Genomic DNA, 27843 nt, shown 5'->3' on the forward strand with positions numbered 1-27843 from the left:
TTGACTGAACTACAAAAATTGTATGGAGGGCCAAAGAATATGGACCAAATGTTTGAAATTTACCTTCAATTTGACTATTAAAGCAAATTTCTATAAAATGATATATCAGTGGTAGATGATGCCTAGTAAACTTGCAGAAATGTGTAAAAATGTGCCAAACAGATGCTGGAAATGTAAAAAAACAAGAAGGTAAATTATATAGTATGTGGCAGACATGTGGAAAAGTAAAAAATCTAAAAGTAAATGTACGAATGAAACCAGTAGCCTTTTTACTGGGATTGACAATGTGTGGAGAAAAAAGTAGAAACTTTGTTTTTATATATGGTGCAGCAAAAATACTTTTCACGCAACCATGCAAAAGTACCCTCGGTGGAAGAATGGTGGATAAAAAGTGTCCCCAGTGCTGGGGACAAAAACCACCCAATCTATTGAGTTCCAAAATCAGAAAGGAGAGGTGGCCAAAATTCTTGCACTACTTAACTGACTCACAGTTAAACTGTGATGAGAAAGAATCAGAATCGTGTTGAATCATCGAGACTTCTGAGATTTAAGCCAATAGTACAACCATCTAATATTGCACTTCAATCTTTTTTTTTTCCTTTTCCACATGTGTATCATGTGTGCTTACCTGAACACCATTAGGAATAAGAGAACATTCCATGAAGAACTATTCATCAAGATACTTAATTCAGAACAGTGGCATTGCTAGGGGGGTGCAGGCCACACTGGATGACACACACAAGAGGGGGTGACACCATTACCAGCCAAAATGTTTTAAACCTTGGCATTTTCAAATAATACCATCATGTTATATATCATTTGATGTGTGATTTCATGCAGAATGCAATGAAACAAACCGCAGTGAAATATCTTCATTCTATTAAAAATAGCCAAAAAACCCGTGGCGGTAGGGCAATGATGTGTCACCACACCCACCACTATGGAAGTTGCCTCACTCACTGCATGGGAGGAGAGGTGACACGCTGGTCTCCTGCACTGGGTGACACAAGCCCTAGTGATGCCACTGATTCAGAAAGAACTACCTGGTCATCATTTGGCTTTGTTAACAAGGAAAAAAATGTATCTTAGAAAGAAGATTTTGCCAGTTTAATACTGCCTATGACACAGCAGCCAGTGTTTTGGAAAACAACATCATGTGACTGTTTACTAAAATAACAACTTGAAATTAGGCTCCAGTTACTGCACATGGAAACGCAATTCTCTATCTCCCCTTCACCACATTTAGGACAAGTCCATAAACATTGGGTGATTAAAAATAGAAGGCTTTCAGTTGAAAGTACATTGCACATAGAAACAAATGCAATCAGTAATACACACAACAGCTACAGCACTACAGCAAATAATCAATGCAAGCAATTTGCAAAGCCAACATGAAAAAAGCAGAAGAATGCATCGTTGGAGCTGATTTTTGCACCTGGATATAGCCAAAATGGAAAGATCAGCTGATCAAAAGCACAGCAAATGACAGCATGAAACATGCAATGAGAAAACTGGAAGAAGCGAGCCACTGCAGACAGACTTGTAGGGTAGTTAATGTATGAAAAAGCTTACTTCATTTAGAAAGCTCACTAATTGGTCTACCGTTAAATAATCAGTTTTGTCTCCATTGCTGAAAAGAAATTTATTAGAAAAAGTAAGTTTTCATGTCAGATGCTACAGCAGGTATGATTTACATGTTGACATTTTTTATATTCTTAACACCCATAAAAATTCTACCACTAGTCAATGCTGGCCATTTTTGAAATGGGTAATACTAACCGAGCTTGCTACAAAAAAAGCAGCTTTCCCCCATCTCATTATTGAACAAATTAAAGCAAATTATTAACAAACCAACATGTAAGTCTTCCACTCCAAATTGGTGTATGAAATTTCAGACAATACAACTTTCTTAACCTAGTTAGTTCACATATTGTGTTAATAACCTTAACATAGCAGTTTAATATTGTTAGTTAGTAAAGCCAATATGGAACAGTTCCAGGTGCGTCCCTTAACTCGGTTAGACATTTCTAAACAACACTATCTGAGCTTTTACCGTAGGTTAAACATTTGGAGAAGAATATTCATTTGACTGCTAATATCAATATAGTATAAAGATGATATAGGACATTTATCATGCTTGGATATAGTAATATTAACAGTAGAAATCATTATATATTATAATCAACTTACATCTTCCTAAAAAGATCCTCTATATCAGTACGAGGACAAATCTTCTGGGTCAGTTCATAAAACTTCTCATAAGTAAAAGCTGAAGGTTCTATTTCATCATTCTGAAAGGGAAAGAAAAACATGACTCTACTTGTTCTAAATGCTTCCTTAATATTTTGACAAAATAAATATAATGAGTGAAACCAGTGCTCCAGCTAATCCAATATACTGAAAACACCCAAACTTAAATATTGTTTAAGACTGACACAGTGCACTAACAGCGCAATCCTAACTTGCTCTGGAACAGGCAGGCTGGTGGGCCCGCGCTGTATCCAGCGCAAGTTTGTGGCTGGCTGAGGCTTAGCCCAAGGCAAGGGAAAAAAATTCCCCTTACCCCAGGGAGAGCTGCAGCAGCCCCAATGGGTCTACTTGGATCTGTGTCACCTGGAGAGGTGTCGCAGATCCGAGCAGAACAGAGCAGCCTGGAGCCACTCCACACCTCCCGAGAACGGGGCTAGGATCAGGCAAAACCGCTGGATCCTGGCCACGCCTCCACCTGCCTGCCCGCCCACGGACCCATCCGCCCCCTGGCCTCCCCGTCCTCCCCCGCCCCAGAACACCTCCTCTCCGTCCTCCCCAGGCCCCCCAAGCCACAGTGCCAGTCAATCCTCTTCAGTACAGAGGTTGGATCTGGCCTCTATGGAACAGCGCGCATCCCTGCACTGGCCCATCCAACATACAAGGAGGTGCAAATATGCTTTGCGGCATGTTTGTGACCCTCCCAGGCCAGTGCAAGGAACTTGGCACCAGCCAAGCACTCCTTTAGGATTGCACTCTAACAAATTATTCTGTGTTCAGTGCCTAGCTTAACCAGTTGAAGGCAACAGGGAAATGACTAGCAAATGGAAACCCTTAGGTTACTCCTTCAACGTGATTCACAGACCGATCTAGCTACTAGCCACAACATTTTACACACAATGCCCATTAGGAATGGAAGAATTGTGCATCTCGCTTAACATAATCGACAGAAAGATCAGGGAAATGGTTCTCAACATTCAGAATGCTACATACAATGTTTGATGTGCATCTATAGCCTACAAAATGTCCTAATACTAAGTAGTATGCTAGTTAACATTTGCAAAATAACAAAATACTGTACAGTTAAAACTAAAGTTGTAAGTAAATAGCCTTCCATCAGGACTACAATGTTATGATCATAACACAAATTTAAAATTGATTTAGCCCTTCATTCTTGATAATTAAATTTAAATACCTTTCCACTAGGAAGACCCAATTCCTTAAGCGCCTGAAAGATCACCTTTTCAGTTTTACCTGATGCAAAAGTTCTGGTAATGCTAGAGAAAAGAGAAAAGACAGTTGTTTGAAAGGTGTTGTAATCCATCACCACGGTTGCTCCAGATATATGTTAGCTTATGCTTTTCATCTATTAGTTTCAAAATGGTACTTCAGGGGAAAACTTTCTAAAGAACATCCTACCACTTGATCATTCCATGCCTGAACAACTTTTAACACTGCAATTACATACGTTTATTTTCAACATAGTACATATAAACTGTAGTTTTGAATAAATGGGAATATCTGTAAAAGGGCAAGCCACATATCTGCCTTTACATCATATGGTCAGGTATGAATGGAGTCCAAGCATCAGTAGTAAAAGGAAACTAAAACACTTTTTGATTTCGATTTCACTTTTGTTATTGCTGGAAAACACCTCCATTGTTTGCCAAACGTTCAATTAAACCCACAATAATTCATCAATTGCTGCCTAAATCCTAGACACTAACCACCACAGCTTAAGTAGACCTATGCAAAAGCCTCCAAAGGCTTTTTTAAAGCTCCAAGAAACTGTATAGCTCTTGAGTTAGCCCACAGAGCACAGCCCTGAGAGGATCCCTCAACCTGGGGAGCAACGAAGGTGGACAATATAAGAGCTTCTCTAGCCAAGCATGGTGAACGTCTTCAGCCAGTCAGAACTAAAGCTTAGGCCACTTTAGGCCCCGGACCAGATGCAGGCCCCAGAGCAATTTATACAGCCCCCGTTATAACTGGGCTCACCCAGCTTGATAATTCAGCTCTCTCATATCTTGAAATTAACAGGATTTGCACATTTTCTCTTCTGTCATTTGCAGCTAATTCTTCTATGTGAGAACAAAGTGCTTATTTCTGACCATAATCGGTTTAGTAATGTCACTTCTAGCCCTCAGCAGGACCCATGAACTCTATCCAGCATTATATGAAACAAGTTTGACATCCTTGGTTTAGCCAGTATCCCTTCATTCTCTGTAAACTCTGTCTCCAGCCCATGGGCTGAATAACAGTCCTACCTATTGTGAACATAGTTGATGTGCTGCTACCACTGAAAAGCTGAAACAGTGTTTTACTTTTTAGCCTTTACCCTAATGCCTAATTTAAATTCCAAAAGTTAGTTTGGCTGTATACACTGCTTGACATTCAAAACTAATGGCTTCGTGTTTATCTCTTACAAAAGACTGCACACTGGATTCCACTTTCCATCAACAAAGATTTTTGACAACAGCATACTGAAAACAACTTATCTGCATTTAGCTCTAGGCTCTAAATGGCTTTCTGGGTGTCCTCTTCATCTGCTGTCTATTGTACATAGGCCCAAGCAGTCAGTCTTACTGGAAGATGATGAAGTATTAACAATAAAGGAGTCCTTGCCTCTGGATTAAAGGAAATGCTCAATTCCATAGCTTTTGTGGAAGCTACAAAGCCTGAAGTACAGATTGGAACTGCTACTACTTCAGGTATGCTGATGCCATGAACTTTCCAGAGGAAAATTCTTCCCCAAACAGCCGTTTTAGAGGGGAAAGAAGGGCTCAACTTAGGCTTAGATAATTATTCCTCTCCATTCCATTCCCTCTAGTTGCTTAAAGAGAGCGGATTGCTCAGCCTCTGCTCACCCCAAAGCAAGCCCTGGAATGAAGGATTGGGCTCCAAAGCTCAGGGGCACACACTGTTTACCAATACATAGTATTTATGAGAATTTAAAATCCACTCTTCAATCTGAAGATTCCAAGAACAACTGGGCTAATATTTCAAAGCATATCACCAGTAAATAAGATAGGTTCTTGACTCCCAATACTGACAGTTGGGAACACAACATAAGAAGAGCAAAGATGAATATGACATATGAAGCTATACATATTTATGCCAAAAATGTCTAAGAAACATGCCCCCTTCAGCTCAGCTCTGATTTTTTTTTTTTTTACTTCTCTGGATTTTATACATGAACTACTAAAGCAGTTTGCATCTAGCACAGCTGTTCCCAAAGTCCTCCTTAGGAGGAGGGAACTACCTAAGTGCTTATGAGGGTGGGGGGATTGCAGCAATGTGATGTCCACAATCACCTGAGGCCACCAATGGGGTCCAGGGGGTGCTAGGAGCCCCACGGACACCTCCACAGGGCTTCCCAAGCCTTTAAAGTTTTTATAAAAAGTGATCGGAAGTCACTTCTGGTTTCACGATCAGAAACCAAAAGCGGCTTCTGGTCGTGTTTTTTAAAATTTTCCAGGATTGGGAAGCCCTGTGGAGGTGTCTGTGGGGCTCCCCGCACCCTATCACTGGCTTCAGGTAAGCCAGGAACCCCTCTTCCCCTGCAGCAGTGTGATCCTGGGGATTGCGTTGCTGCAATCCCCCTGCCTCCTCCCCTGAAGGACCCAAACCTAAGTGCTTCCCTGGCTGGCTGGGGGACTGCAACCCACCAGTTTGGAAACCACTGATCTAGCATATATAGGCGTCTATGTATGGTGCTGTGCTACAAAGTTTTGCTTTGCTGTCAAGGATTGCCCAACAATTGATTTAGTAAAAATGGACAATGCAGTGAAATTCTGGCACCACTAATGTGAACAGAGAGTACGAACACTATTATCTGTTCATTTTACAACTATAAGTTTATTTGTTGTCCTGGTCTTCATAGCTATTTGTATCTGTAAACTTATTTTTAAAAGAATGTATGCACTTCTGTGGAGCTAAGAGTGTTTCTTGAAACTGATCAATTTCATGCCCTTAGCTCAATGGCCTTCTATTCCCAATTCTAACATATGTTCTATCTATGTAGTGAAAAAAATGCAAGAGAAGGAGGATAAATTTTATCTGAGGTCTCCATGCTTATATTAAAGTTGTTAAATTTTTATATATGAACATATTATTACTATTATTATTAAAATACTTTTTAAATAGCTGTTGTCTCATAGGATTGTTGCCCAGAGTGAGATAAGTAGTAAAGGACACAGCAGGCAGGAGAACACAAAACCTACTGAACAGAATAGTGGGCCATGAATCACATGGACGTTGGCTAGAGAAATCTGTGGTTTGGGATTGGCTCCAACTTGCTTCTTTAAAATTCCACAGCCATACAACTATTGCCGGGCACATCACTAAAAAAAATTCGTATTGCACTTACCTCCTAACCGGAATCTTGCCATTAGTGTTGGTCAGAAATGCAAGTTTCATCCAGCTACAAAAATATGAGGAAAACAACAATTAAAACATATTTCACAGAAGTAACTGAGTTAGAGCTCTGGTCCACATGGGAAAGTGAAGCAAGGAAGCAGAAAAGCTTTTAACATCGCTCTCTCTGCTTCAGCTATAATATATAAAGTGGGACTCTCAGATTTCATTCAGATGGAAATATGCTCTTTGAGAACCACTGGGAAGTTTTACAGGATTCTATTTAAAACAGCCAAATTTTCATGAGCACTGCATTCCCTATTTGATGATGACAGAGAGCCTGGGACAGGAAGAGGACAGGAGAGAGTGACCCTGACAGCTACCACAAACACTTGACCAAACGATCCTACTTTTCAGCTTGCTGAATGCTTTCTTTATAGACATGCCTGGGTAGAACAAAGATGAAAACTAAGGCCTCAGTCCCACACACACTCTTATGGAAGCCCTACTCAACATAGTGGGACTTTATTTTTCACATTTTTATACCGCCCTTCCTCCAAAGAGCTCAGGGCGGTGTACACCACTGCTCCCCTCCTGTTGTCCTCACAACAACCCTGTGAGGTAGGTGAGGCTGAGAGAAAGTGACTGGCCCAAGGTCACCCAGGAAGTTTTGTGGCTTCAAACCTGGATCTTCCAGTTCTAAGTCCACCTCCCAAACCATTACACCATCCTGGCTCTAGCATTTTCCTTTTTGTATAAAGGCACCCAAGGGAGCAAACAAAATCAATTAAAACAATCAAAAAAATTGCATAACATACAAGTTGCAGCATGAAAAATAAAAAGGAGGAGAAACTTAAGCAGCAAAGAGAGAACAGAGGCAAACATTCTTTTCTTAAGGTTGCATTAAATTATCCTTTGTTTCAAAGCATTTGTTTCAGGATGGTATGGCGTACAAGACACATGGCTGACCATGTGTCTGCCAAAGTGTCTGAAACAACACTAGTAGAAAGGAACTTCCCATAACTGAAATAATTTCCTAGGGAAATCCTACTCTGCAATTATATTGTATATTGGGAAGGAAAGGGCCTTTTCCAAATTCTTATTGAAATCAATGCAAATTTAAGAACAACAAGATATGCCTGCCACATATTGATACCCAGTGTGGTGGATAGATAGTAAAATAACGTGGTAGATCTTGCTAGCAAATATTACAGTAATTATAGTAGGGGACAGAGTTATTGAGTACAGGAAAAAGGCTGAAATAAGGGAGTTTGAAATATTTTTTATGGCAAGCATTTTGGTCAAACCGTTTTCTGAGGTAAATATTTTGCAACATGCCTCCGAAAAGGGTGAAAGAATGTGAAGTAATGACTAAAGGAGTTGGAGAAACAGGAGATGGAGCACAGACGGAAGTAACTTTGGGGGTAAAAATGTTAGCTATGTGAAAGATATCCTGCTACCTAACTCCCCTTGTGGAAATGCAGCTGTGCCAACACAGAGACTGCTGAATCCCATGGGGGAGTTTAGGCTGCTAGAGGTTTCCTTGGGGTAAAAGGACATTTGTCCCTTTACTGCGTAAGCACTGGCAGGAAGGTTGGAGTCATCCTGCATGCACTAGGAGATGACTGGCCATTCACCAGAGCAAGCAAGCCAGGAGGGGAAGCGGGAGGGTGAGAAGGGAGGAGGTAAAACTGGGAGGGGAGGAAGCAGAACAGGGGTGGAGAGGCTGTGGGAAGGGGTGCACCCCGCAGTGATGACGCGTACCAGATCCTATTGCCTCCACGGGCAGCCTCTTCACCCCCTTCTCTCCTTAGACTTGTACCAATGAAATCGATGGCATAGGTCTGAGGAGACCCATTGCAGAGTGGGAGGCTTACAGAGAGGTAAGTGGTTTTAAATCCCCTTTCCCTGCTGTAGCCTCCCAATCCTCCCCTCTGCTGGATACGACACACTTGCTTTTGGTGTGGCTGAACTGGGGTGGGAATATTGGGCTGTTAGTCAGATGAGCACATACATGGATAACCAATGTAAGATGGTATGTGGTATCTATAGTGACTAAAAGTATGACTTAGGAGCTAGCAAGTCACTCTCTCTTGACCTCCAGCTTAGCATGTGTGACATGGAAAGGATGATGGCAGAACTACACATTATACATACACATTCTAAAAATCTTATCCTACAGGATGTTCTTTGTCTGGTGAAGCAACTGTGGGTGGTGGCGTCATACTGAGTGGAGGACTAGTGGTTGGAGTAGAGGAAGAAAAGGAGAAGAAATGGCTCTTCCTCTTTCCTTCCCAGCTATTTGTCCTTTCAAAATGATCCTCCCCCAGCTGCTTTTTCCCTCAGAGTGATACAGAAACCTGTACCCTTTATTATCCAGTGAGAAAAGCATTTCAGGAGCAATTCTGAGGAGACAACCGGCTGGCAAGAACTCGGCTCTTAGCAAGCCTAGAAGCTCTGGGCCAACTTCAATTTCCAGATAACAATGTATTAGAAACTTCCCGCTAGTAAGGTTTGTAAGGTCTAACAGCCCAATCCTGTGGTCCATGGGCATGGCCATAAGGCACGTTTGCGGGGCTCACCACTGGGCTCCCGCCAGAGCTAGCCCAGTGCCAGCTGGAGCTGGTCTAGCGTGTGACAGTCGCCCGGGTTCTGCAGCTCGGTGGTCTCCCAGACCGCTGGGCTGCAGAACAGGAGGCGGGAGTGTGGCTGGGGGCGTGGGGGAGGCAAGGAGGGGGGAGGCATGCCAGGGGGTGGGCTGGAGACATGTCTGGGGAGGGGGAGAGGCGGATCCACAGAGCTGAGCTCCACAGGATCCAAGGCACTCGTGGAGGGCTGCATGTCCTACACGAGCGCCTTTACTTTAGCACTGACCTTTTGGTTCTGTGCTAAAGAGAGTAGCCCCATTGTGGGGCTGCTTCCCTTACTCAGGGGAAAGGGACAAACGTCCCCTTCTCCCAAGGTGCCTCCCGCTGTAGTGCAGGAGGCACAGGATCCAGCGGCAGCCCTCCACGGAGTCACCAAGCCTGGGCGCTGCAGGCAGCTCACAATTGGGCTGCTCGGCAGTGGTTCCCAAACGGGTGGGTTGCAATCCATCAGTCAAGGAAGCACTTGTCCCTGACCCTTTAAAGGGCAGAGAGGGGGAGAGGCAGCAACATGATCCCCAGGATTGCGCTCCTGGTGGGGGTTTTTTACACTTACTTGAGGGTGTGCCAGCTTCTAGGGGGTGTGGGGAACCCTGCAGGTACCTTTACATGGCTCTCCAAGCCTCTGTTAAAGTAAAAAGCATGATTGAAAACCACTTCCAATTTTCAACTGAAAACAGGAAGTGGGTTTTTTAAAAAATCATTTTACTGTTTTGGAAGCTTGGGGAGCCCTGCAGAGGTGTCTGCAGGGCTCCCCGCACTCCCTTAGTCAGTTTTTTTAAAAAACAACCCCTCCCCCTTGCAGCAATGTGATCCTGGGTATCATGTTGCTGCCATAGGCCCCCCCCCCACACACACACTTACAGTGCTCCAAACTCCCCTGTAGGAGTTTGGGAAGCACTGGTCTAAGGAATAGTTGTCTACTCTATTGCTATTGCTTCTGCTGCAAGACAAGTTTGGTTTGGGAAAGTATAATGGAGCTCATAAGGGTGGGCAAGGGAAATCAGCTTCAGGGAAAGCTGGCAGGCAGGGGAGGAAAGCAGTTCAAAAAAACTCCTGTATATTTTTCCAGATTGAAAAAAATAAACCCACTCCAAAACTGATATGGATTTACCCATCTCTAACAAGACTGTTTGTGCATAATTGGGCACGAATTCTCTTTCCTAGACCAGGAAAAGTTCAGACAAGGCCAAGCACTATGACTGCATCTATCAACAGATTATACGTTCAACAGTGAACTTGAGTACCCTCTGAGAGCATACTAACTTTGAGAACATTTCTATTTGTGGGGAAAAAAATATGAAGAATAAATTAACACCACATATTTCATGGCTGTTTGAATTTGTAGGGAATGTCTCCTGCAGAGTGCCCAGATACTATCTCTTGCTGGACCAAGTAAGGAAAGGAAATTTTTTTGACAGTGCATGTAGAAAATATGCAGCCAGAAACAACATAAGAATTGAAGAGGTGAGGGAAGAAAAGACTTACTGTTTCTTGAGGCATGTCATGGGACAGACGTTGTTAGCTCTAAAGTTACGTATGATTGATCTGAGTCCATCAACCCATTGCTGAAAGACAAAAGGGTACATACACATTTAGCTATGGGAAATGCCAGAAGGCTTTTGCTTGTTTATAATACAAATGTGTTTATGTTAATAGCCACGTGGGAAACTCAGACTTGGAGAGGCTAACAAAAAATAGAGACGAGCTATAGGTAAGGTCACATCACCGGATTTGATCTGTATCAAACAACTGCATTAACTAAACCAACCATGACAGCTACTGCTAATTAATAATTTCTATAGCTAATTGCCACTGATGTTGCGTTATTAGTCACGCAGCCCAATCCCAACCAACTTTGTAGCACTGTTGAAACCATAGTGCAGTCCCAAGGTAAAGGAACAAATGTTCCCTTACCTTGAGGAGGCTTCCATGACTGCCTCCACTACCACAGAATGCAGAGTGCTCACCAGTGACATGGCCGTATTGGTGCTGGAAAGCTGGTTAGGATTGGGCTGCAAGGCTTGGATCCAAAGAGATCTATGGGCTTCTGTTTATCAGAAAGTGTGTGGGTGCACAAACAGGGAAATATATTTTGAAACTGAGGTACGTTTCAGTAGCAGTCTCTTACCCTAGCACACCTGTCTTTGATATACTTTAAAGCAGCTACTCTTACTCATTTTTTTTGAACCCTTAGGACCTCTTCTCAGGTTCCAGGGCTCACTGGCAAACTGTGTTCACAATTTCATAACAGTGTTGATTTTAAAGTTTGGTATCTCATTAAACTTACTGATCGTGAACTGAGCAGGGTTAATCATCAGTACTGCAACATTTGCAGAGAATATAGTACTGTGATCGGCTTTATAACAAGCCTCCTGTCAGTGTTTCCTATTCCCCTGGTATGCTGCAAACTATTTCTGAAACCCTACTGAATTTCAAAGGTGGTTAATGACTGACAGCCCAACCCCGAGCTTCAGGGCACCCATGGAATAGTGGCACCAAAGCAGCTACTACTGGATCCAATGGGTGCTGGGAAGTCACTGGGAGGCTCCTCAGGGAAAGGGGATTTTAGTCCCCTTCCCCCGGGGAAAGCCCCAAGCCCCGTAATCAGGTTTCTCAGGTCTGCAATGGCTATTTTGCCACTGCAGACACCGTGTCAGGCCGTCTGGCCCAATACAAAGTTCAGAATCTGGCACAGCAGAGCTCTGCCAGTACCACTTTCCTCCCACTCTTTCCCTGCCAATTCTACCTACTCCCTGCCCTTGACCCTAAACTACTTACTGAGAGCTGCTGCTGATGGAGCACTGACTGGCCCTCCATGGGGTGCTGAGGCTCAGTACTGACAGCCCCTCCTCTCCAGGAGCTGCAGATGTGCCTCAGGCACATTTGCAACACACAGCGCCACCGCTCAACACCAATGCTGCAAGTGTTAAGGACTGGGCCCTGAAACACAATGGGGATGGGCATTCTGTGTGTTTTGCTAAAACCAACCTAACCCAGCCCTGTTGCACATGCAGATATCTCTGGCTCATGTTCGCTTCTCCATGCTCTGGGAAGCTCTTAAAATGCCAAGATGCTCATGAACGAAACTACAAAGAAATGTATAATTCTGAGTTTTAGTGAAACAGGAAGAATTCAAGAACTACTCTAAACTTTTTGTAGTTTTTTAGAGTAGAAGAAAATTTTTGTAACTGCTCGTGAATACCTTATCCCAGTGGTTCTCGAACTTTTCCAGCTCGCGCCTCCCCTGAACCTGGTAGCCATTGACCACGGCTCCCCATTACAACACCTCACCTCAGTTAACCCCAAAATGGGGATGAAGGTGTTATAATTATACACTAGAAACAAAAAAAGCTGTCAGCACTCTGAGGCTGCAATCGTAACCACACTTACCTGAGAGTAAGCCCCACTGAACAAAATAGGACTTACTTCTGAGTAGACCTAGCTAGGATTGTGCGTTCTGTCTTCAATAGCAGCCAAAAGAGTACCCCTCCCCCCCTGAAAAGGAGGCAGGAGGCAAAAGGGGGATGGCTGAAAAGGAATGGGTATTTTTATTTTTTAATCAATTTTTGGAGGCAAAGCCATCAAGAGTGGCTTTTTTTCTTTTTTGAAGGGAGAGGAAAAAGAGAAACGTGAAGATCCTTGGTTAAGCTGACACAGGCCCCAAGCCTATGTAGGTCTCCTCAGAAGTAAGTCCCATTTGAGTCAATGGGAGTGCATTGAGTCAATGCGCTCCCAGGAAAGTGTGAAAAGGATTGCAGCCACAACGAGCAAGATTACAACTCAGCCCAAAGTAGGTGGGGGCTGCTCACACACATACACCCCCAACATGCAGATGCCACCCCTGTTCCCCCCAGGCAAGACAGAGGAATGCAAGCTGGGGCATTTGAACACCCCCCCCCCCACTAAGAGCAGGCTAGCGCCCTCCTTCCCAAGCCGAGGAAAGCGTTGAGCTGCTCTCTCTAGCTCAGGCTTGCCTCCCAGTTTGAAGCCTGCCAGGAGCTCGCCCTGTGCTGATGAGATGCAGCACCTCTGCTGCTGCCCAGCCAGCCTTCTCTCCAACCTCCCCCCACCCTGTTTCACACGCCCTCCCAGCCTCACGCTGCCCCACCCACCTCATTCACAGCTGCAGAAAAGCAGCAAGTCAGCAGGCAGCTGAGCAGAGCACCTCTCTCCCTAGATGCCTCCTGACACCCCTATTGGCTGGCCACGCCTCCTGAGGGAGGCGGTATGCACAGATTGAATACCTCAGCCTTATCCAAACAATTTTTAGAAAAGGTCAGAAACGCTAAGACTAGAGACTGGAGGCAAATACCCACATTTAAATGAGCTGTCAGACACTGGGGAAGAACAAAATTGAAATTCCAAAAATATATGACTGGTCTCATTGAGACTCTGAAATGAGTTTTAAGACACTTAACATCCCATCATATATCTTGAATACCCCTTAATTTTTTTCACAAGCTGCTTATAAAACTTTGGGTGTTTTCATTCAGGTTTAAATAATCTCACAGTGCTGCTCTTTTGGCATTAAATCCTGCTTGAAAGAGAACATTGTAGGATTTGGTAGCCAACACACTCGAGCCAGTATTAGGTAGTTTATTTTAAAAGAAATTAGTTCCTCTACTTTTTATTAAAATGTTCTTCAAATAGCCTAGTCCTTGATCCTACAAACACCACACTTGCCAATTAGCAGGATAGTCTGTTTGCCACCAGATAAATGCTCAAGCTACAGCACTATGGCAACAGTTCATGGCCGGTTACTCCTAATTGATTTATTAAGTTTTCTATTAATAGTCTGTACAAATAAGCCTACTTCATTTGCTGTTGGCAGTTTTAGCCCAAAGTAAGTATTGTAACATAAAATATATGCTGATATTTAACTATACACATTTAAGAACTGCAGTGAATTGCCTAAAAGAGAACAGACATCAGGAAGCTCTGGAGCCTAAACTTGTATTCTGCTAAACTCTTTTCTTTGCTTCCTATTTTTCTAGAAAGCACTTTCCCAGTCACTAAGATGCCTTTTCTGGTGACATAAGAATAGCAATGTAACTCAACTGTTGTGGTTCTCCATTTTGATTTTATTTTACTTCCACTACTTCATGATTGTACAGATTGGATTTGATGATTTTATGAAACACAGTTTACAGTCATTAGCAATCTTGGCAGAATAAACTGTTAGAAAAGCATGAAAACTGAATCTCTCTGGGTAATACCTGACCTAGATATGATGGTTTAAATTCAAGGATAGTTTACATCAAGGTAATGGCAAGATAGTTTATATAACTTGCAATTAAGTTATATCAATATCAAGTTTCCCACTAGGACTGCAACCCACAACTCACTTGTTTGCAAGTATTAATGGGCAAGCTTCCTTCTACCATCCCTCCTACCCAGCTTGCCTTATAATTAGCTTTATCTCCTCCTCCCCTCTAGCTTTCTTGCAAAACTTTAGAATATTGTCACAAGCCAGGGGAAATCTGTGCCAGAACTTCCTTCTTCCCAGCCTTTCCAATACTTACACTAAGAGGCACTGGAAACTATATGCACTCCATGAATGAACATACTCAAAGAGGGACTAAAGTTAGAAAACATTACCTAATCTTAACAATCAGGCCTTCCAAGCCAGCTCTTTCTATGGCACCATCTTGCTGCCCACACCCACAACTAGATGGTTTGCTTGGTAAAGAGGCAGTGACAAACAAGGAGGGTTGGGTGACAATGAGCCCAACAAGCCAAATCCAAATTTCAGCAGCTATGAAATCAGATCATAAAAGGTGGGGGACGACGACACTTGAGTTCAGCACTATAAGTCTTATAGAGCCACAGATCTATGGAGAAGGTCTGGTCTAGAGGGTAGAGCCTCCGTTTGCCTGAAGATAACATCTGAAGGTTGCCAGTTCGAGGCCACTGTCACCATGAATGGTGAGACCTTGAAGCAGCTGACAAGCCTAGCTGAGTTATTCCACCTGCTCTTTGGTGTGAGCGAAGAAGCGTCTTGGCCGCCCTTCAAGTGAGAGATGAGGGAGCTGCTTGTCAGCCTGCATGGGAGGCAACTGGAGACCAGAATGTGATACCAGACCAGAAAAGATCCATCTGAAATGTTGTGCGGTTCTTGAAAGACAGAACCTTTCTTCAATTGTAAAAATCCCTACAGGGATTTAGAACAGCCTGCCTATGTAAACCACCTTGAATTAGTCTGAGGAGAAATCTGACGACCAAGAAAGGTGGTATATAAATACCTGTATTATTATTATTATTACTGAGGAACTGGATATCTATCCAAAGGAAGATAAAACAGTCAACCGGTTCCTGTTTCAATTGAAAACAACCCTGTTTTGCTTTGCTTGTTGCTTGTTCTTTCTTCTCTTCACATCAATATATTGAAGTGGCACCTAAAATGAGTTGATCAGATTGCATAATACGCTTTCTCGAATATTCATTTTCCATTGGAGGGCTTTTCCAGGAACCCATGCCCACATTAGATACTGAGGTGCTGATATAACCAGCTACAGAAAAAGTCACCTCTTGAGCAAGAGAAAATGTCACAACACAATAGTTTTACTCCCGTTTCTCTAGAAAACAGGTAGCTTTCAAAATGGCCTTGAATTTAAAGAAATGCCAAGGATTTATGTTTTCATCTCAGAGATAAAAAAAATTGTACAGCACATCCAAAGAGACTCTCCTCTGTTAAAAAAATTAAGAGGATGCCAGCAGGTGTCAGCAGCACTACAGTATAGCATGCTTCAGAGGCGATACAAGTAGAACGCTGAAAAACATGCAGATAAGCACTGTTTTGAAACGGTTTCACAACCCTGTTGATTTCAATGACAATGAAGTAGGGGCAGGATTGTGTGTTAAGTTGGGAGATTCTGATATGGAGGTTTTCCATCTCATATTGCTATTGCTGTTGTACCCATCCTGACTCATCTACAAATGATCAAAAGAGCATAAAAATGGTTGTCTTACTTAAAGGCATGTGTGCTCTTGCCACAAGAGGTATGTACAGTGGAAGTCCAGCCAAAAAGACCAGCAACAGCTGAGACTAAGGTCAGGCAATGCTACTCCCACAGTAGTAAACCAAGCTTACAGCATCATTTTTTTCCAGCCAACTCATCATCACCTCTGAGTCTGAAGCTGCCATTGTGCTTCACCAGTGAGGTAAAAGGCAGTGTGTATATAAGACCTGCATTTGTTCCTTTGGGGTCACAGACTTGTCAGGATAGTCCTAACTTGTTGAAATGCATTCTACTACTATACTATTGGAATGAATTTTATTTAAGGTCCAGAAAAAGGCATCTTTCTGAAATGCACTGGGCCTATAAACGCTTATTTTTATATTCACTTTGTTCATCTTTCTGGAGTTTGTTTCTTTTCCACCCTGCACATAAAGACTGACATACGATTCCCTCGAGGCCCCTCATTCAGCAAGCACTGCAGCATAAAGTGCCCCCCCCCCCATCTTCAAGTTGGCCACCACCATAGGCACAATATCAGGAAGCCACTGGAATTCAATGGAAAATTCTACCCAAGTTTTCAGAAAGCAAAGATTGAAAAAGGCTGCCTAAGTGAGAAGAATTTAATATAAGCACTTTTGATGCTTGTGAATAGCAATCCATTTTGATTTTATGCTTTTTCGATCATCTTAGGAACGTGCGATAAAAGCGGGAAGAATGAAAGAAATGCTGTGCTTCTGATAGTGCTGATGAGAGAAAAAGTGGGTCTGAAACTCTAGCCCCTAACCCCCTTCTTCCTATTGAAACAATTGTTGTTATAAAGTGATTTTTGATAATGCAAGGTTTCTTGGAAAAACCACTATTTTACAGCACAGCAGACTGTACTTCAGGAGGACCTATTCCACAGGACATGAGAAGCCACATGAATCAGTAGAAAAAAATGTGGAAAGACTCCATCAGGATCAGCAATTCTAGGAGACAGTCCAGAAAAAAAGGAGCAAAACGATTTTTTAATGAACAATTTTTGACGAACACTGCAGAAGATTTCTGCATGTTCAATGAAATAACCTCTAAGGAAAATCTTCTGTGACCTTGCCCTCCTTTTTTGTTCTCCCTTATAGCTTAACTACAGGAACAGAGCTAAGGAACTGCCAAGATTTTCAAATCAAGGTTGGTATTAAATGTTAATCCCAGAATTACACAATCCCTTGGTTTCACTGTTTTCTAAATAAACACAGTAGTTAGCGTTCTTTGAATTGTCAGGTCTAACTATTTTAGTAACCTGGGAATTGAACTAAGATATCAATCAAGGATTACACCCAGAGACTAAAAGAACATATAATTACTGGGTCATCATTTGCTCCAACAGTATTCCCTTTAATACTAAACTTGGTTAGTCCCATGCTGATCGGTTTACAAGTAAAATGGTGCCACTCAAAAATTAAGAGGAGCAGTTTCTACATACTTGGACTCCCTAGGTATTCAGTACATTAGATTACGTACATTACAAATTAAACGTACATTAGATTACAAATTCAAAAACAAAAGACCAAAAACCAAGCCAACAAGAGCTTCCGAGACCTCAAAAATGTTGTGGGTAACTGAGCCATGAAATGTGGAGATGACAGCTAAAAACAAGAAAATGGAATATGTTTAGTGGAGAGGGATTTTGCCTGCTCAAGCCCCTGATAGCTTATTCACTATGTACCCTGGAGATAAGATCAAGGTTTGGGGAGACGAGTGCAAACAAAGAGGAAAAATAAAAACTCTCTAACTACAGACTTCAGACACAGAGATATAGGTAAAGACCTATGTGGTTGCCTTGTTCACAAGCAGACCCTCTGCAACACAAAACCGGATCGCAAATAAAGAAGCAGCAGTAAACTGGATGGCTTTTATATTTATTTTAGTATGTTTTATCTCATGTATGTGTGTAGCTACTTCTTCCCAGTGTCTGCAATTCTACTTTCTATTAAAATAAAAACCATCAAGTATCCAGTGGAGGAAATTTATAGACTAATTTCTTTTGCAATCAAAAAGTAACCCCAACTCTGTAACTATCTCTCAGATGAGCAGAAATGCAGAAGCATTCCACTTCACGTACTCTAGTGCTTCTGTTACATAAAGCATAATAACTAAACTGTAGTAATAGTATTTTCACATCAGTGGCGATGGAAATACTGCCCATTAAACGTTAATGGTTGTTTTGCAACTACATCTGAGTTGAAGATGCTATTAAGCTCTCTTAGCCATTAAAGCTAAGCTTCTGTTTTCCCTGATGAACTATTTGTACTTAGCCTGTGTTCCCTAAACTAACATCTTCGTGAGAATATTATCTTTCCCCATATAAATTGATATGCATATGTGCCATGATGCTCACAACCAAACTAAAATTGAGCTGGCAGTCAGCCCATTGCTATTAGGACACAGTTGTGTGTATATAAGGTTGTACTACTACTTCTTGCATTTTCATTTAATGGGGTGAATCAGTCACAGCATGAAGAGCCAAAGGACATGGGTCCTTTCTCACTACAGGTCAATCTGGCTCCATTAGCTTCTGTACACTTTCAGTAGTAAACATGGAAGAACCAGTGTATATATCTGCTGTAAGGCTATTATTGCAGGAGAATATGCTATAAGGATATTCATGCCTAGTACAGACATGTTTGCTGATATCGTTTCTGCTAAGTGGTTGCACTATAGAAGAAGTTCTAGCATGCAGCAAACCATTGTCAGTAAGTGGATTTATGTGACATCTCAATGCCATTCGAACTAAACTGTGTAAGTGGATTGATGGATAGTCCTATGAAGCCATCTGGTTTTCTGCCTTGCTCACCACAAAGTATGTCCAAATGTTCCTTCTTGCGATGGCCCTGAAATAGTGTATGCATTGGGACTTTCAGAAATCAGAATGTACAAGTCACATGTCTAGCATAGTTGCTCCTATAAGAGCATTTACTGAAAATCATCTTTGATCCACAGTCCAAAATACTGAGTCTACAGAAGTGAAGCACAACATTTTGATCCTGTTTTACTATGTGAGTCAATAATAATTCCATATTACTAGGGTTACCAGATACAAAAGGGAACAGAGTGCCTATACCTTAAACAATTGTATAGAAGAATTTTGGCAGGTGCAGCTCAACATGGAAGGGTTAAAAAAGCTGAACCTGCCAAAATTCCTTCTTCTATACCAGGGTGCCCAAACCCTGGCCCTGGGACCACATGCGGCCCTCGAGGCCTCTCAATGCGGCCCTCAGGAAGCCCCCAGTCTCCAATGAGCCTCTGGCCCTCCAGAGATTTGTTGGAGCCCACACTGGCCCGATGCAACTGCTCACAGCGTGAGAGTGACTGTTTGACCTCTCACGTGAGCTGTGGGATGAGGGCTCCCTCCACTTCTTGCTGTTTCACGTCTGTGATGCAGTAGCAGCAGCAAAGGAAAGGCCAGCCTGGCTTTGTGCAAGGCCTTTTATAGACCTTGAGCTATTGCAAGACCGTCATTCATTCGTATAAGTTCATCTTTAATATATTCATTTCTGTAAACTTATGTAAATTTATTCAAATTTTATATTATATTATTATTATTATTATTATTATTATTATTATTATTATTATTATTATTAATTTGTGCCCCGCCTTTTTGCCCAACAGGCACACGAGGCGGCTAACAAACAATTTAAAAATACAACATGAAAAACAGTTAAAAACAATTTACAATGATTAAAAAGCTAAAAACAAAACAAACCCCGTGGATTTTCATATAAAAAACAAGAACGCCAGTCAGCCTGTCAACAATTAAAAGCTTTTTGAAATAAAAAGGTCTTTAGTCCACGCCGAAACGTTAGCAACGAGGGAGCAGTTCTCAGTTCTAAGGGGAGGGTATTCCACAGTTCGGGGGCCACCACCGAGAAGGCCCTCTTCCTGGCCGCCACCCCTCTCACATCTCTTAGTGGCGGCACAGTCAAAAGGGCCCCCCCAGAAGATCTAAGAGCACGGGCCGGATTGTAAGGAAGGAGGCGGTCCCTCAAATACCCCGGACCCGAGCCGTAAAGGGCTTTAAAAGTCAAAACTAGCACCTTGAATTGGGCCCGGAACAGAACCGGCAACCAGTGTAGCCGCCAGAGCAACGGCTCGACAGAGTCAAACCGACGTGCCCCGGCAACCACACGAGCAGCCGCGTTCTGTACTAGTTGTAATTTCCGGACCGTCTTCAAAGGCAGCCCCACGTAGAGCACATTGCAATAATCTAATCTAGATGTCACTAGGGCATGGGTTACTGTGGCCAGGTCCGCGCAGCTCAGGTACAGTTGCAGCTGGCGAATCAGCCGAAGCTGAAGAAAGGCTCCCCTGGTCATCGCCGCCACCTGGGACTCCAGGAGCAGCTGTGGATCCAGGAGAACCCCCAAGCTGTGGACCTGCTCCTTCAGAGGGAGTGCAACCCCTTCAGAGCAGGACGATAGTCCAGCACCCGAGCTGTGGATTTCCGAACCAAGGGCACCAATTAATTCCGAACCAATTAATTTATATGTAAATTAATTCTTTTTTTCCCCGGCCCCCAACACAGTGTCAGAGAGCTGAAGTGGCCCTCCTGCCAAAAACTTTGGACACCCCTGTTCTATACAATGGTGAAAGGTATAGGCACTCTGTTTATATGGTAACCCTACATATGACACCATACAAAAATCCTCCTGGCCCTCAGCCTTGACTATAGCCAGCACAGGAATACAGTAAGTAGTAAAGCAAAATAATACATTCGTAATTATATAAAGGAAACTACTGCAGAACTGAAAGTGTTTCAGAATAACAGAGAGGGTCCAAAGCTCAGGGACAGAGCACACACTTTTTCACGCAGAAAGGCCCAGACTGGTTTCCAGGAAGCAGAGGTAAGACAGATATTTGCCTAAGCCCTGGAAAGCTACTACTAGTCAGAGCAGACAATACTGGCGATGATGGACCAATGGTCTGACTCAGTATGGCAGTTTCCTAAATGTAGTGCCTTTAATTCAAATATCCATAGTTTTAGTGTTTTGAGGTTGTTTTGTTAAACATTGTCGTGTCAGACAATTTGTTTTTCCAGTTAGTCTTTATAACCCACAATGGAAAAAGATATAAACATGCCTTTAAAAATATAATAATAATTCAAGTTTATAATCTTATTCTTTAAAATGTTCTAGGTGAATTTTCAACAAAAGCATTCTAGCAGTTCTACTTTCAGGAGTCTTAGATAACATCTCTCACTGCAATTTAACTTTTTATCACACATCTACACACTTCCTGATTTGCCATGCAAACGTTTTCCCACATGGAGCGGGAAGCAGATTCCCAAACCCTTTGAGAAGCATGGCGTCAACCCAGTCAAAATTAGCTCATTTTTTGGCAACATGCATTCTCCATACATTCAGGAGATCTGCCTTCAACATGATTCCCCTGGATGTTTGCAGAGTATTAAAGGGATTTATTATAGAAAAACACTGCATCACAGACTAGGAGTTATATTTAACCATGTCATACCTTTGCTTCTTCTGTGCTTTCGGCGACCATGTATGTGAAACTGATGTTCACCAGATCTGTGCCACTGCAGACACACACTGTACGTCCTTCCAGTTCATTTTCTGTTTTACCAACAGCCTCAAGAGCAGCTAGAATTTTTGGATCCTGTTAAATACAATAAACACCTCGTTAGGCATCCAGGTTAAAACAGAAAAGGGATCTCTTGTCTTTTCTTCTGTATATTCAATTTGTAAATATTTCTTTGTTGCCTTTGTTTAAGATTTGCATCAACACTTTAAGTGTACAATTGAAAAGACTTCACTTCCTGAACAGCATGGCTGAATCACAAAGACACAACAAAGAATTTAAAACCCAATTGCTGATTATACAAAAGGTATCATTCATAGGACAGAACCTTGAGGCACTACAGAACTGGTGGTAGTCTATCAATAGTCTCCCTAATTAAAGGTTATGCTTGCACTCATCCCATGGCTGTGATACAGTCGAATTGTCAAACCAGCAAAAACAATCAAGTCTGTAGCATCTGTCTTTTTCTCACTCATCCCACAAAGGAATTCTTTTTAAGGTGCTGTTAAGCTGCATTTTCATAAAATTTTGTGCATCTACAGGGGCAAGTCCCATAGCCAAAGTATGTCCTATAGTTAAAGGCTTCAAGGATGATTTACTGGCAGTAAGCATAGTGTCATGTAGGTCGCAGTCTGTCCTCTGAGGAGCCCATCAAGGTCAACCTACACTGCCAAAGGATGGAGTTTTATAGCCAGTTGTAGAAGTGGCCACAACTCAATATTCTGTATCTTGTTATTACTCCTGTTGAAGTTTTTCTTAAAATATGAATAACCATGTCTGTTTCCAGATTGTGAGCCCCATAGCAGAGAAGGCTGCCCTTTGATACATTGTAAAGTGCCATATACATGGATGGTACCATATAAACACCACATAAAAGCAAGTTATAGAATAACATTTAATTTAAAATAAACAACTACTTGTGTGTGATCCAGCCACGGGTAAGCACTTTCCAGACTCACAAATTTAAAACACTAAATGAATGTTTAAAACTTTACCACTAATCAATGGAACTTGAAACATGTTTAACTGTGAATGAAAGGTGCCCTTTGAATTTAAAAATTCTTTAAAATGCTTGCTTGCTTGCACAAATTTCAAAAGTTGTGCCGAATCTTTATTTTCTGATTTCTATTCAAGGATGTGCATTCAGCAGCTTTTGAAACAGGTAGGTGGTAATCTTACACAGAAAGTTCCATTACTTGCTCTCAAATCAATACTTATTGTTTAAAACAATGCTGTAAAATAAAGTACAGAAATACCTTTGGTACTGCTCCAAAGCGAATACTGTTGATCAGGGAGCATTCTAAAACTTGCCCTTCCTGAAACAACAAAGGAAACAGCATAAGCTCCTAGATTTTATGTAATGCAGAACAAATCCAAAGAGGAAATATAGAAAATGAGCAGAACGGGCAATCAGAATTAACACAAAGAATACTCTATTTCACATAAAATATGCAAACTGACCCACAGTCTTAGTAATCTTAGAGGGGGCTGTGGAAATACCTACAAACCTACATAAACTCAGAGACTACTCAGCAGATACAAATCTGGTTTCTATGTGAATGGGATGGATGAAAAGCTTCTATAGACCACTGTGATGTCATAAGAATAACTTAGGAGGTCACACTAGTGAAGCAAAATGATCAGTGCCAAAGTGGGCAGAGAGAGGTAGGGAGAGACAATACCAAGATAACTTGTTCCCAAGGCCATAATCAAGATGGTCATATTGGCATATTTTGGGGCAGCCTGGGTAAAGGAAGGGCCTGTGTACAAGCCGGAAGAAACTGTAGCGAGCTCAGAAGACTACCTGGAGCCCTCAAAATGAAGTGGTTTCACTGCACAATGGCGGGGGGAAGCTCTTTTCTTTACTTTCTACACATTTTAAAAGTGATACCCCCGGTATCAGCGGGAACTGTTGATAACTGAAAAAGAGAATTCTGGATCCGCAGATACCAGGGGACGCCTCTATATTCCTGCACCATTTTATTGTTCTGTGAGCATCTTAGTACTGACAGATCTCTTCCCCATACTTCTTCCAGTAAACAAATGATTACTAGGAAGGGGGAGGTGCTAGGATGGCTTTGCTCCTCCCCAACCAACCAAATATATAAACAATAAACCCACAAAATGAACACATATGAAAACTGGTTTCCACTTGTATGCTCTCCCTCACCAAATTAAAACTCTCCTTTTTAAGAGTAGCAGCTTACAGAACAGAGAGCACTACTTCCAGGCCTGGGGATACAAGTGTTCAATACAGATAGTCAATAATGATCCTGAAATCACTACAGTTATACCTTTCCTTCACTTTTCCATGTTAGAAAAAAGCCAAATTCGTCCACTTTAAAGAGACAGTTTGGTTCAAAGACAAAGGATTCCTGTGGAAGAAGAAAAATGAAATATTGGACTATTCAAGAATGAATTATCTTGCACAGATTATCCAGTCCACATTTGCAGCTCAGAGGCAAAGATACTTGCACATTTTAATAACAGCATATTAACTATACAGTTACCCCAAAAGAAAAATCGGCACACAATTGTTAGGTTCAAATGCCATGCTACAATTAACGCATAATGTGGCCCTCCATTTTTCTGTGTGGCTTTTAAATAACACGGGGGGGGGGAGCAGAATAGGACAAAACCACAACAGGAGTGGGAGCACTACCATTTTCTCTTTGCAATTGTGTTAGCAAATCCAACTGCACGCCTGCTCCCCCCCCCCCCCCCACACACACACCCATGTTATTTTTACTGGTTAGAAAGTTTCCACTGGAGGCATGGCCTCATCCAGAAAATCTGATCTTCAGACTTCTCCTTTAGGCCTCTCTTTTCCATTTTGACTAGTGGATCAATACAGCATAAAGCCAAAATCCAAATATTACCAATACATCATCATCATCATCAAGAGGAATTATTAACTACTAAAATGTCTATACACAACTTTTCCACAAAAAGTTCAAAGTGGTTCACATAGCAAAATAAATGAAAAGATGGTTTCCTTTCCTACAGGGCTGACAATCTGAAAGGGAAAAAAAAAGGACAGAGAAAAGACACCAACAAACAGCAGTCAGAAAAGAGGCTATGCAGGAGTGACAAGGCTCTGTTATATCCTATGGCAGTGGTTCTCAAACTTTTTTGACTGGCAGCTTCCTTGACCTACTGGGCCACTGGCCAGAGCTCTCCATTAGGACCACAATCCTATACATTGTTTAGGGCAGGGGTGTCCAAACATTTTGGCAGGAGGGCCACATCATCTCTCTGACACTGTGTCAGGGGCTGGGGAAAAAAGAATTAATTTACAATTTAAAATTTGAATAAATTTACATAAATGAATACATTAGAGATGGAACTTATATGAATGAATGAAGGTCTTGCAGTAGCTCAAGGCCTATAAAAGGCCTTGCACAAAGCAAGGCCAGTTTTCCTTTGCTGCCACTGCTGCATCACAGACATGAAACAGCACATCACAGATGTGAAACAGCAAGTAGTGGAAGGAGCCCTTGTCCCATAGCTCAGGTGAGAAGTCAAACAGTCGTCCTCTTGCTGATAGCAGTTGTATCGGGCCAGCACGGGCTCCAACAAGTCTCTGGAGGGCCAGAGGCTCATTGGAGGCTCCCAGAGGGCCTGATTGAAAGCCCCCGAGGGCCACAAGTGGCCCCCGGGCTGGGGTTTGAACACCCCTGGTTTAGGGTGATGGGGTTTTTTGCAAGGATTCCATGGCTCCCCCAGTCGGTTTCTGTGGCTCCACAGCTCACAATTTGGGAGCAACTGGCCAATGGTGATCCCTCAGCACAAGAGGAACAGTTCCCACGATGGACTGGAAAGCCCCTCATTTATAATACCAACTGAGCTCTCATTCACTGGAACAGTCTTGGCAGGAAAAAAACACAATGAAGTGATGAAGTACCATTCACAAATCATAAGCAAGTCATACATTCCCTGTATGTATTCACATACCATGCAGTGTATTTGCTACTGCTGTGAACACGGGGTATAAGAATTCTAGCTGCCTTGGCAGGCCTTAATGTTTAAAAATACCTTTTCTTCATTCAACTAGATTGGATAATGAAGTGAAATATTACTGAAGGGATTTATTGAAACTTGTTTATTTGTCTGTTATTGGTCCTGTAAACAGAGCCTCTAGCTCACCTATCAAGTGCTTGATAGACACTCTCTATACATGAAGCCTGTTAAGCACCAAAGAATGCATGCCTGTTAAGTTCAGTGAAACAGAGCGTCCAACTAATCTACTCCTAAAAAGACTATTCATCATGGGATTTAATAAAAAGACAACAAGCTCAAAATTTTTATCTTTTATACATTCACAGTGTATTCCCTATTATGTGCTGTCGGGGTTCCCCTCCTCCCACAGGTCCCCAACTTACCCAGGGAGAGGACTTCTGGGTCAGAGGATCAGGGAGGAAGCCGGTGGAGCATGGGGCCACCTCCCCATACGCTACCTGGGCATTCCTGTGGGCGGCAAAGTGCAGCAGAAGAACACTGCATGTCGAACCCCCCGCTTCTCCCTCCGCCTTGGAGGAGGGAGGGGGGAGACAGGACGCAGGCCATTCGGCTGCTGGGCAGCCGCCCCTCCTCCACCTCGGGGGAGAAGGGGAGCACTCCCTCGTCCAGCCAGCTAGGGCCTGCCTTGCCGGGCAGGGCACCTGGCTGTGATATCGGGAGCCCACAGCTGGACCTCCCGACGTCATCTGCAGAGCTACAGGACCCAGGTGGGCAGGGCCTGCCCACCCCCCAAAGGCAGAGACCAGAGCAGAGGCAACAGCTTTCCCAGCCATCTCAGAAGCAACCCTGGCAGCTCCAGGTGAGAGGAGGTGGGAGGGAAACAGAGAGAGGAAGGGGAGGAGTGCTGGTAATCCCAGGGGAGGGCAATCCCAGAGACAGGCCCTTTTTGTACCATCCCTGTGAGGGAAAGGGAGGGGCCAAAGGGAGGGGTCTGCCCTACATAAACCTGGTGGCCAGGGGTGACAAGGCAGTTGGGAGTTAGAAGAGCAGGCAGGAGGCACTGGTGACAGCAGCCCCTGCTCCTGACTCTGGCAAATGCTGCCAACCCAAAGAGAGGGAGCCGGGTGATACAATCCCCCTTTCTTATGGGGAACTAGTCTGAGGCCTCCACAAGGGGGTCCCCCTCGGAAAAGCCGGGCAGGCCCTCCCCTTCCCCCACAGGGAGGCCTCACATGTGCCATGGGACTAGTTCTTTTTATTAGTTTATAATACACAAATCATATTGAATGATCTTCTGCCTTGCTGCAGAGAAAAAAGCCAGTTTTCTCTTGTTATGGGAGGACAGCCTGCTGATGCATCTAGAAGAGGAACTTCTTCAAGAATACAACATCAAGGGTAAATATTTGGTTACCAAACAGACAGAGAATGATCAAGGTCACATAAACCAAAATTTCTCAGTGGAAGCAACTTTTTGGAGAAGTATGGTAAACTTATGCTTATTACTGGAATATCAGGAATTAGGCTGGAGTAGTCTAATCCTTCTCTGCTTTACAGGTGGGGTCTCCCCTCCTATTCACCACCTAAGGGCCACATTTTATATGCCTACTATAGTCACGGGTGCTTAGTTATGTGCTAGCTCAATGTGGGACATCCTTTCCATTCTCAGCCTTTTAGACAAAATCAGTATAAATTAGCTTCATAAATTTGTATCTTTAAAGTTCTCTTGATCAGAGGAAGACATTTGTTGCCTCTTTTCAGACTTCACATTTTGGTATTTTGTTTCTGGGCAACATTACAAGACGGCTTCTTACCTCTTCGTATCTGTCAAACACAGCTCCATCCTGCAGAAACTGTGGAACTGGTTTCTGCCAGTTGAATTCATATGGCTTTGCCATTATATTAAAAACCCTGAAAGAAAAAAAAAACACACATAGTGACATCAGTCTTTGACCTTTGGAACACAAAGCTGCAACGACTGTTGGGAATATTTTCTTACCCTGATAGGGACAGCATACTGTTCATTACAATTTTTTTTGCCACCATTTGTTACACCCTTGAGAAACATTAAATTAAATGCAGATTTATATTGTAATACATTT

General features: G+C 42.7%; 1 protein-coding gene across 4 annotated transcripts in view; it reads right to left on the minus strand.

The window, feature by feature from the left end:
• PLCB4 (phospholipase C beta 4) overlaps positions 1 to 27639 on the minus strand; it is a 92152-nt gene extending 64513 nt beyond the window's left edge. For all 4 annotated transcript variants that reach the window (XM_066639102.1, XM_066639101.1, XM_066639105.1 and 1 more), the window contains exons 1-9: positions 27556 to 27639; positions 24079 to 24159; positions 23041 to 23100; positions 21719 to 21862; positions 10737 to 10816; positions 6617 to 6670; positions 3443 to 3524; positions 2191 to 2291; positions 1573 to 1630 (exon numbers count right to left, since the gene is read on the minus strand). In XM_066639102.1, the coding sequence (XP_066495199.1) occupies positions 1573 to 1630; positions 2191 to 2291; positions 3443 to 3524; positions 6617 to 6670; positions 10737 to 10816; positions 21719 to 21862; positions 23041 to 23100; positions 24079 to 24159; positions 27556 to 27639 (744 nt within the window). The remainder of the gene's footprint in view (positions 1 to 1572; positions 1631 to 2190; positions 2292 to 3442; positions 3525 to 6616; positions 6671 to 10736; positions 10817 to 21718; positions 21863 to 23040; positions 23101 to 24078; positions 24160 to 27555) is intronic.
• Between the last annotated feature and the right edge of the window lie 204 nt (positions 27640 to 27843).

The sequence above is a fragment of the Tiliqua scincoides genome, chromosome 1 (assembly GCF_035046505.1).
Source record: "Tiliqua scincoides isolate rTilSci1 chromosome 1, rTilSci1.hap2, whole genome shotgun sequence".
Lineage (NCBI taxonomy): Eukaryota > Metazoa > Chordata > Lepidosauria > Squamata > Scincidae > Tiliqua > Tiliqua scincoides.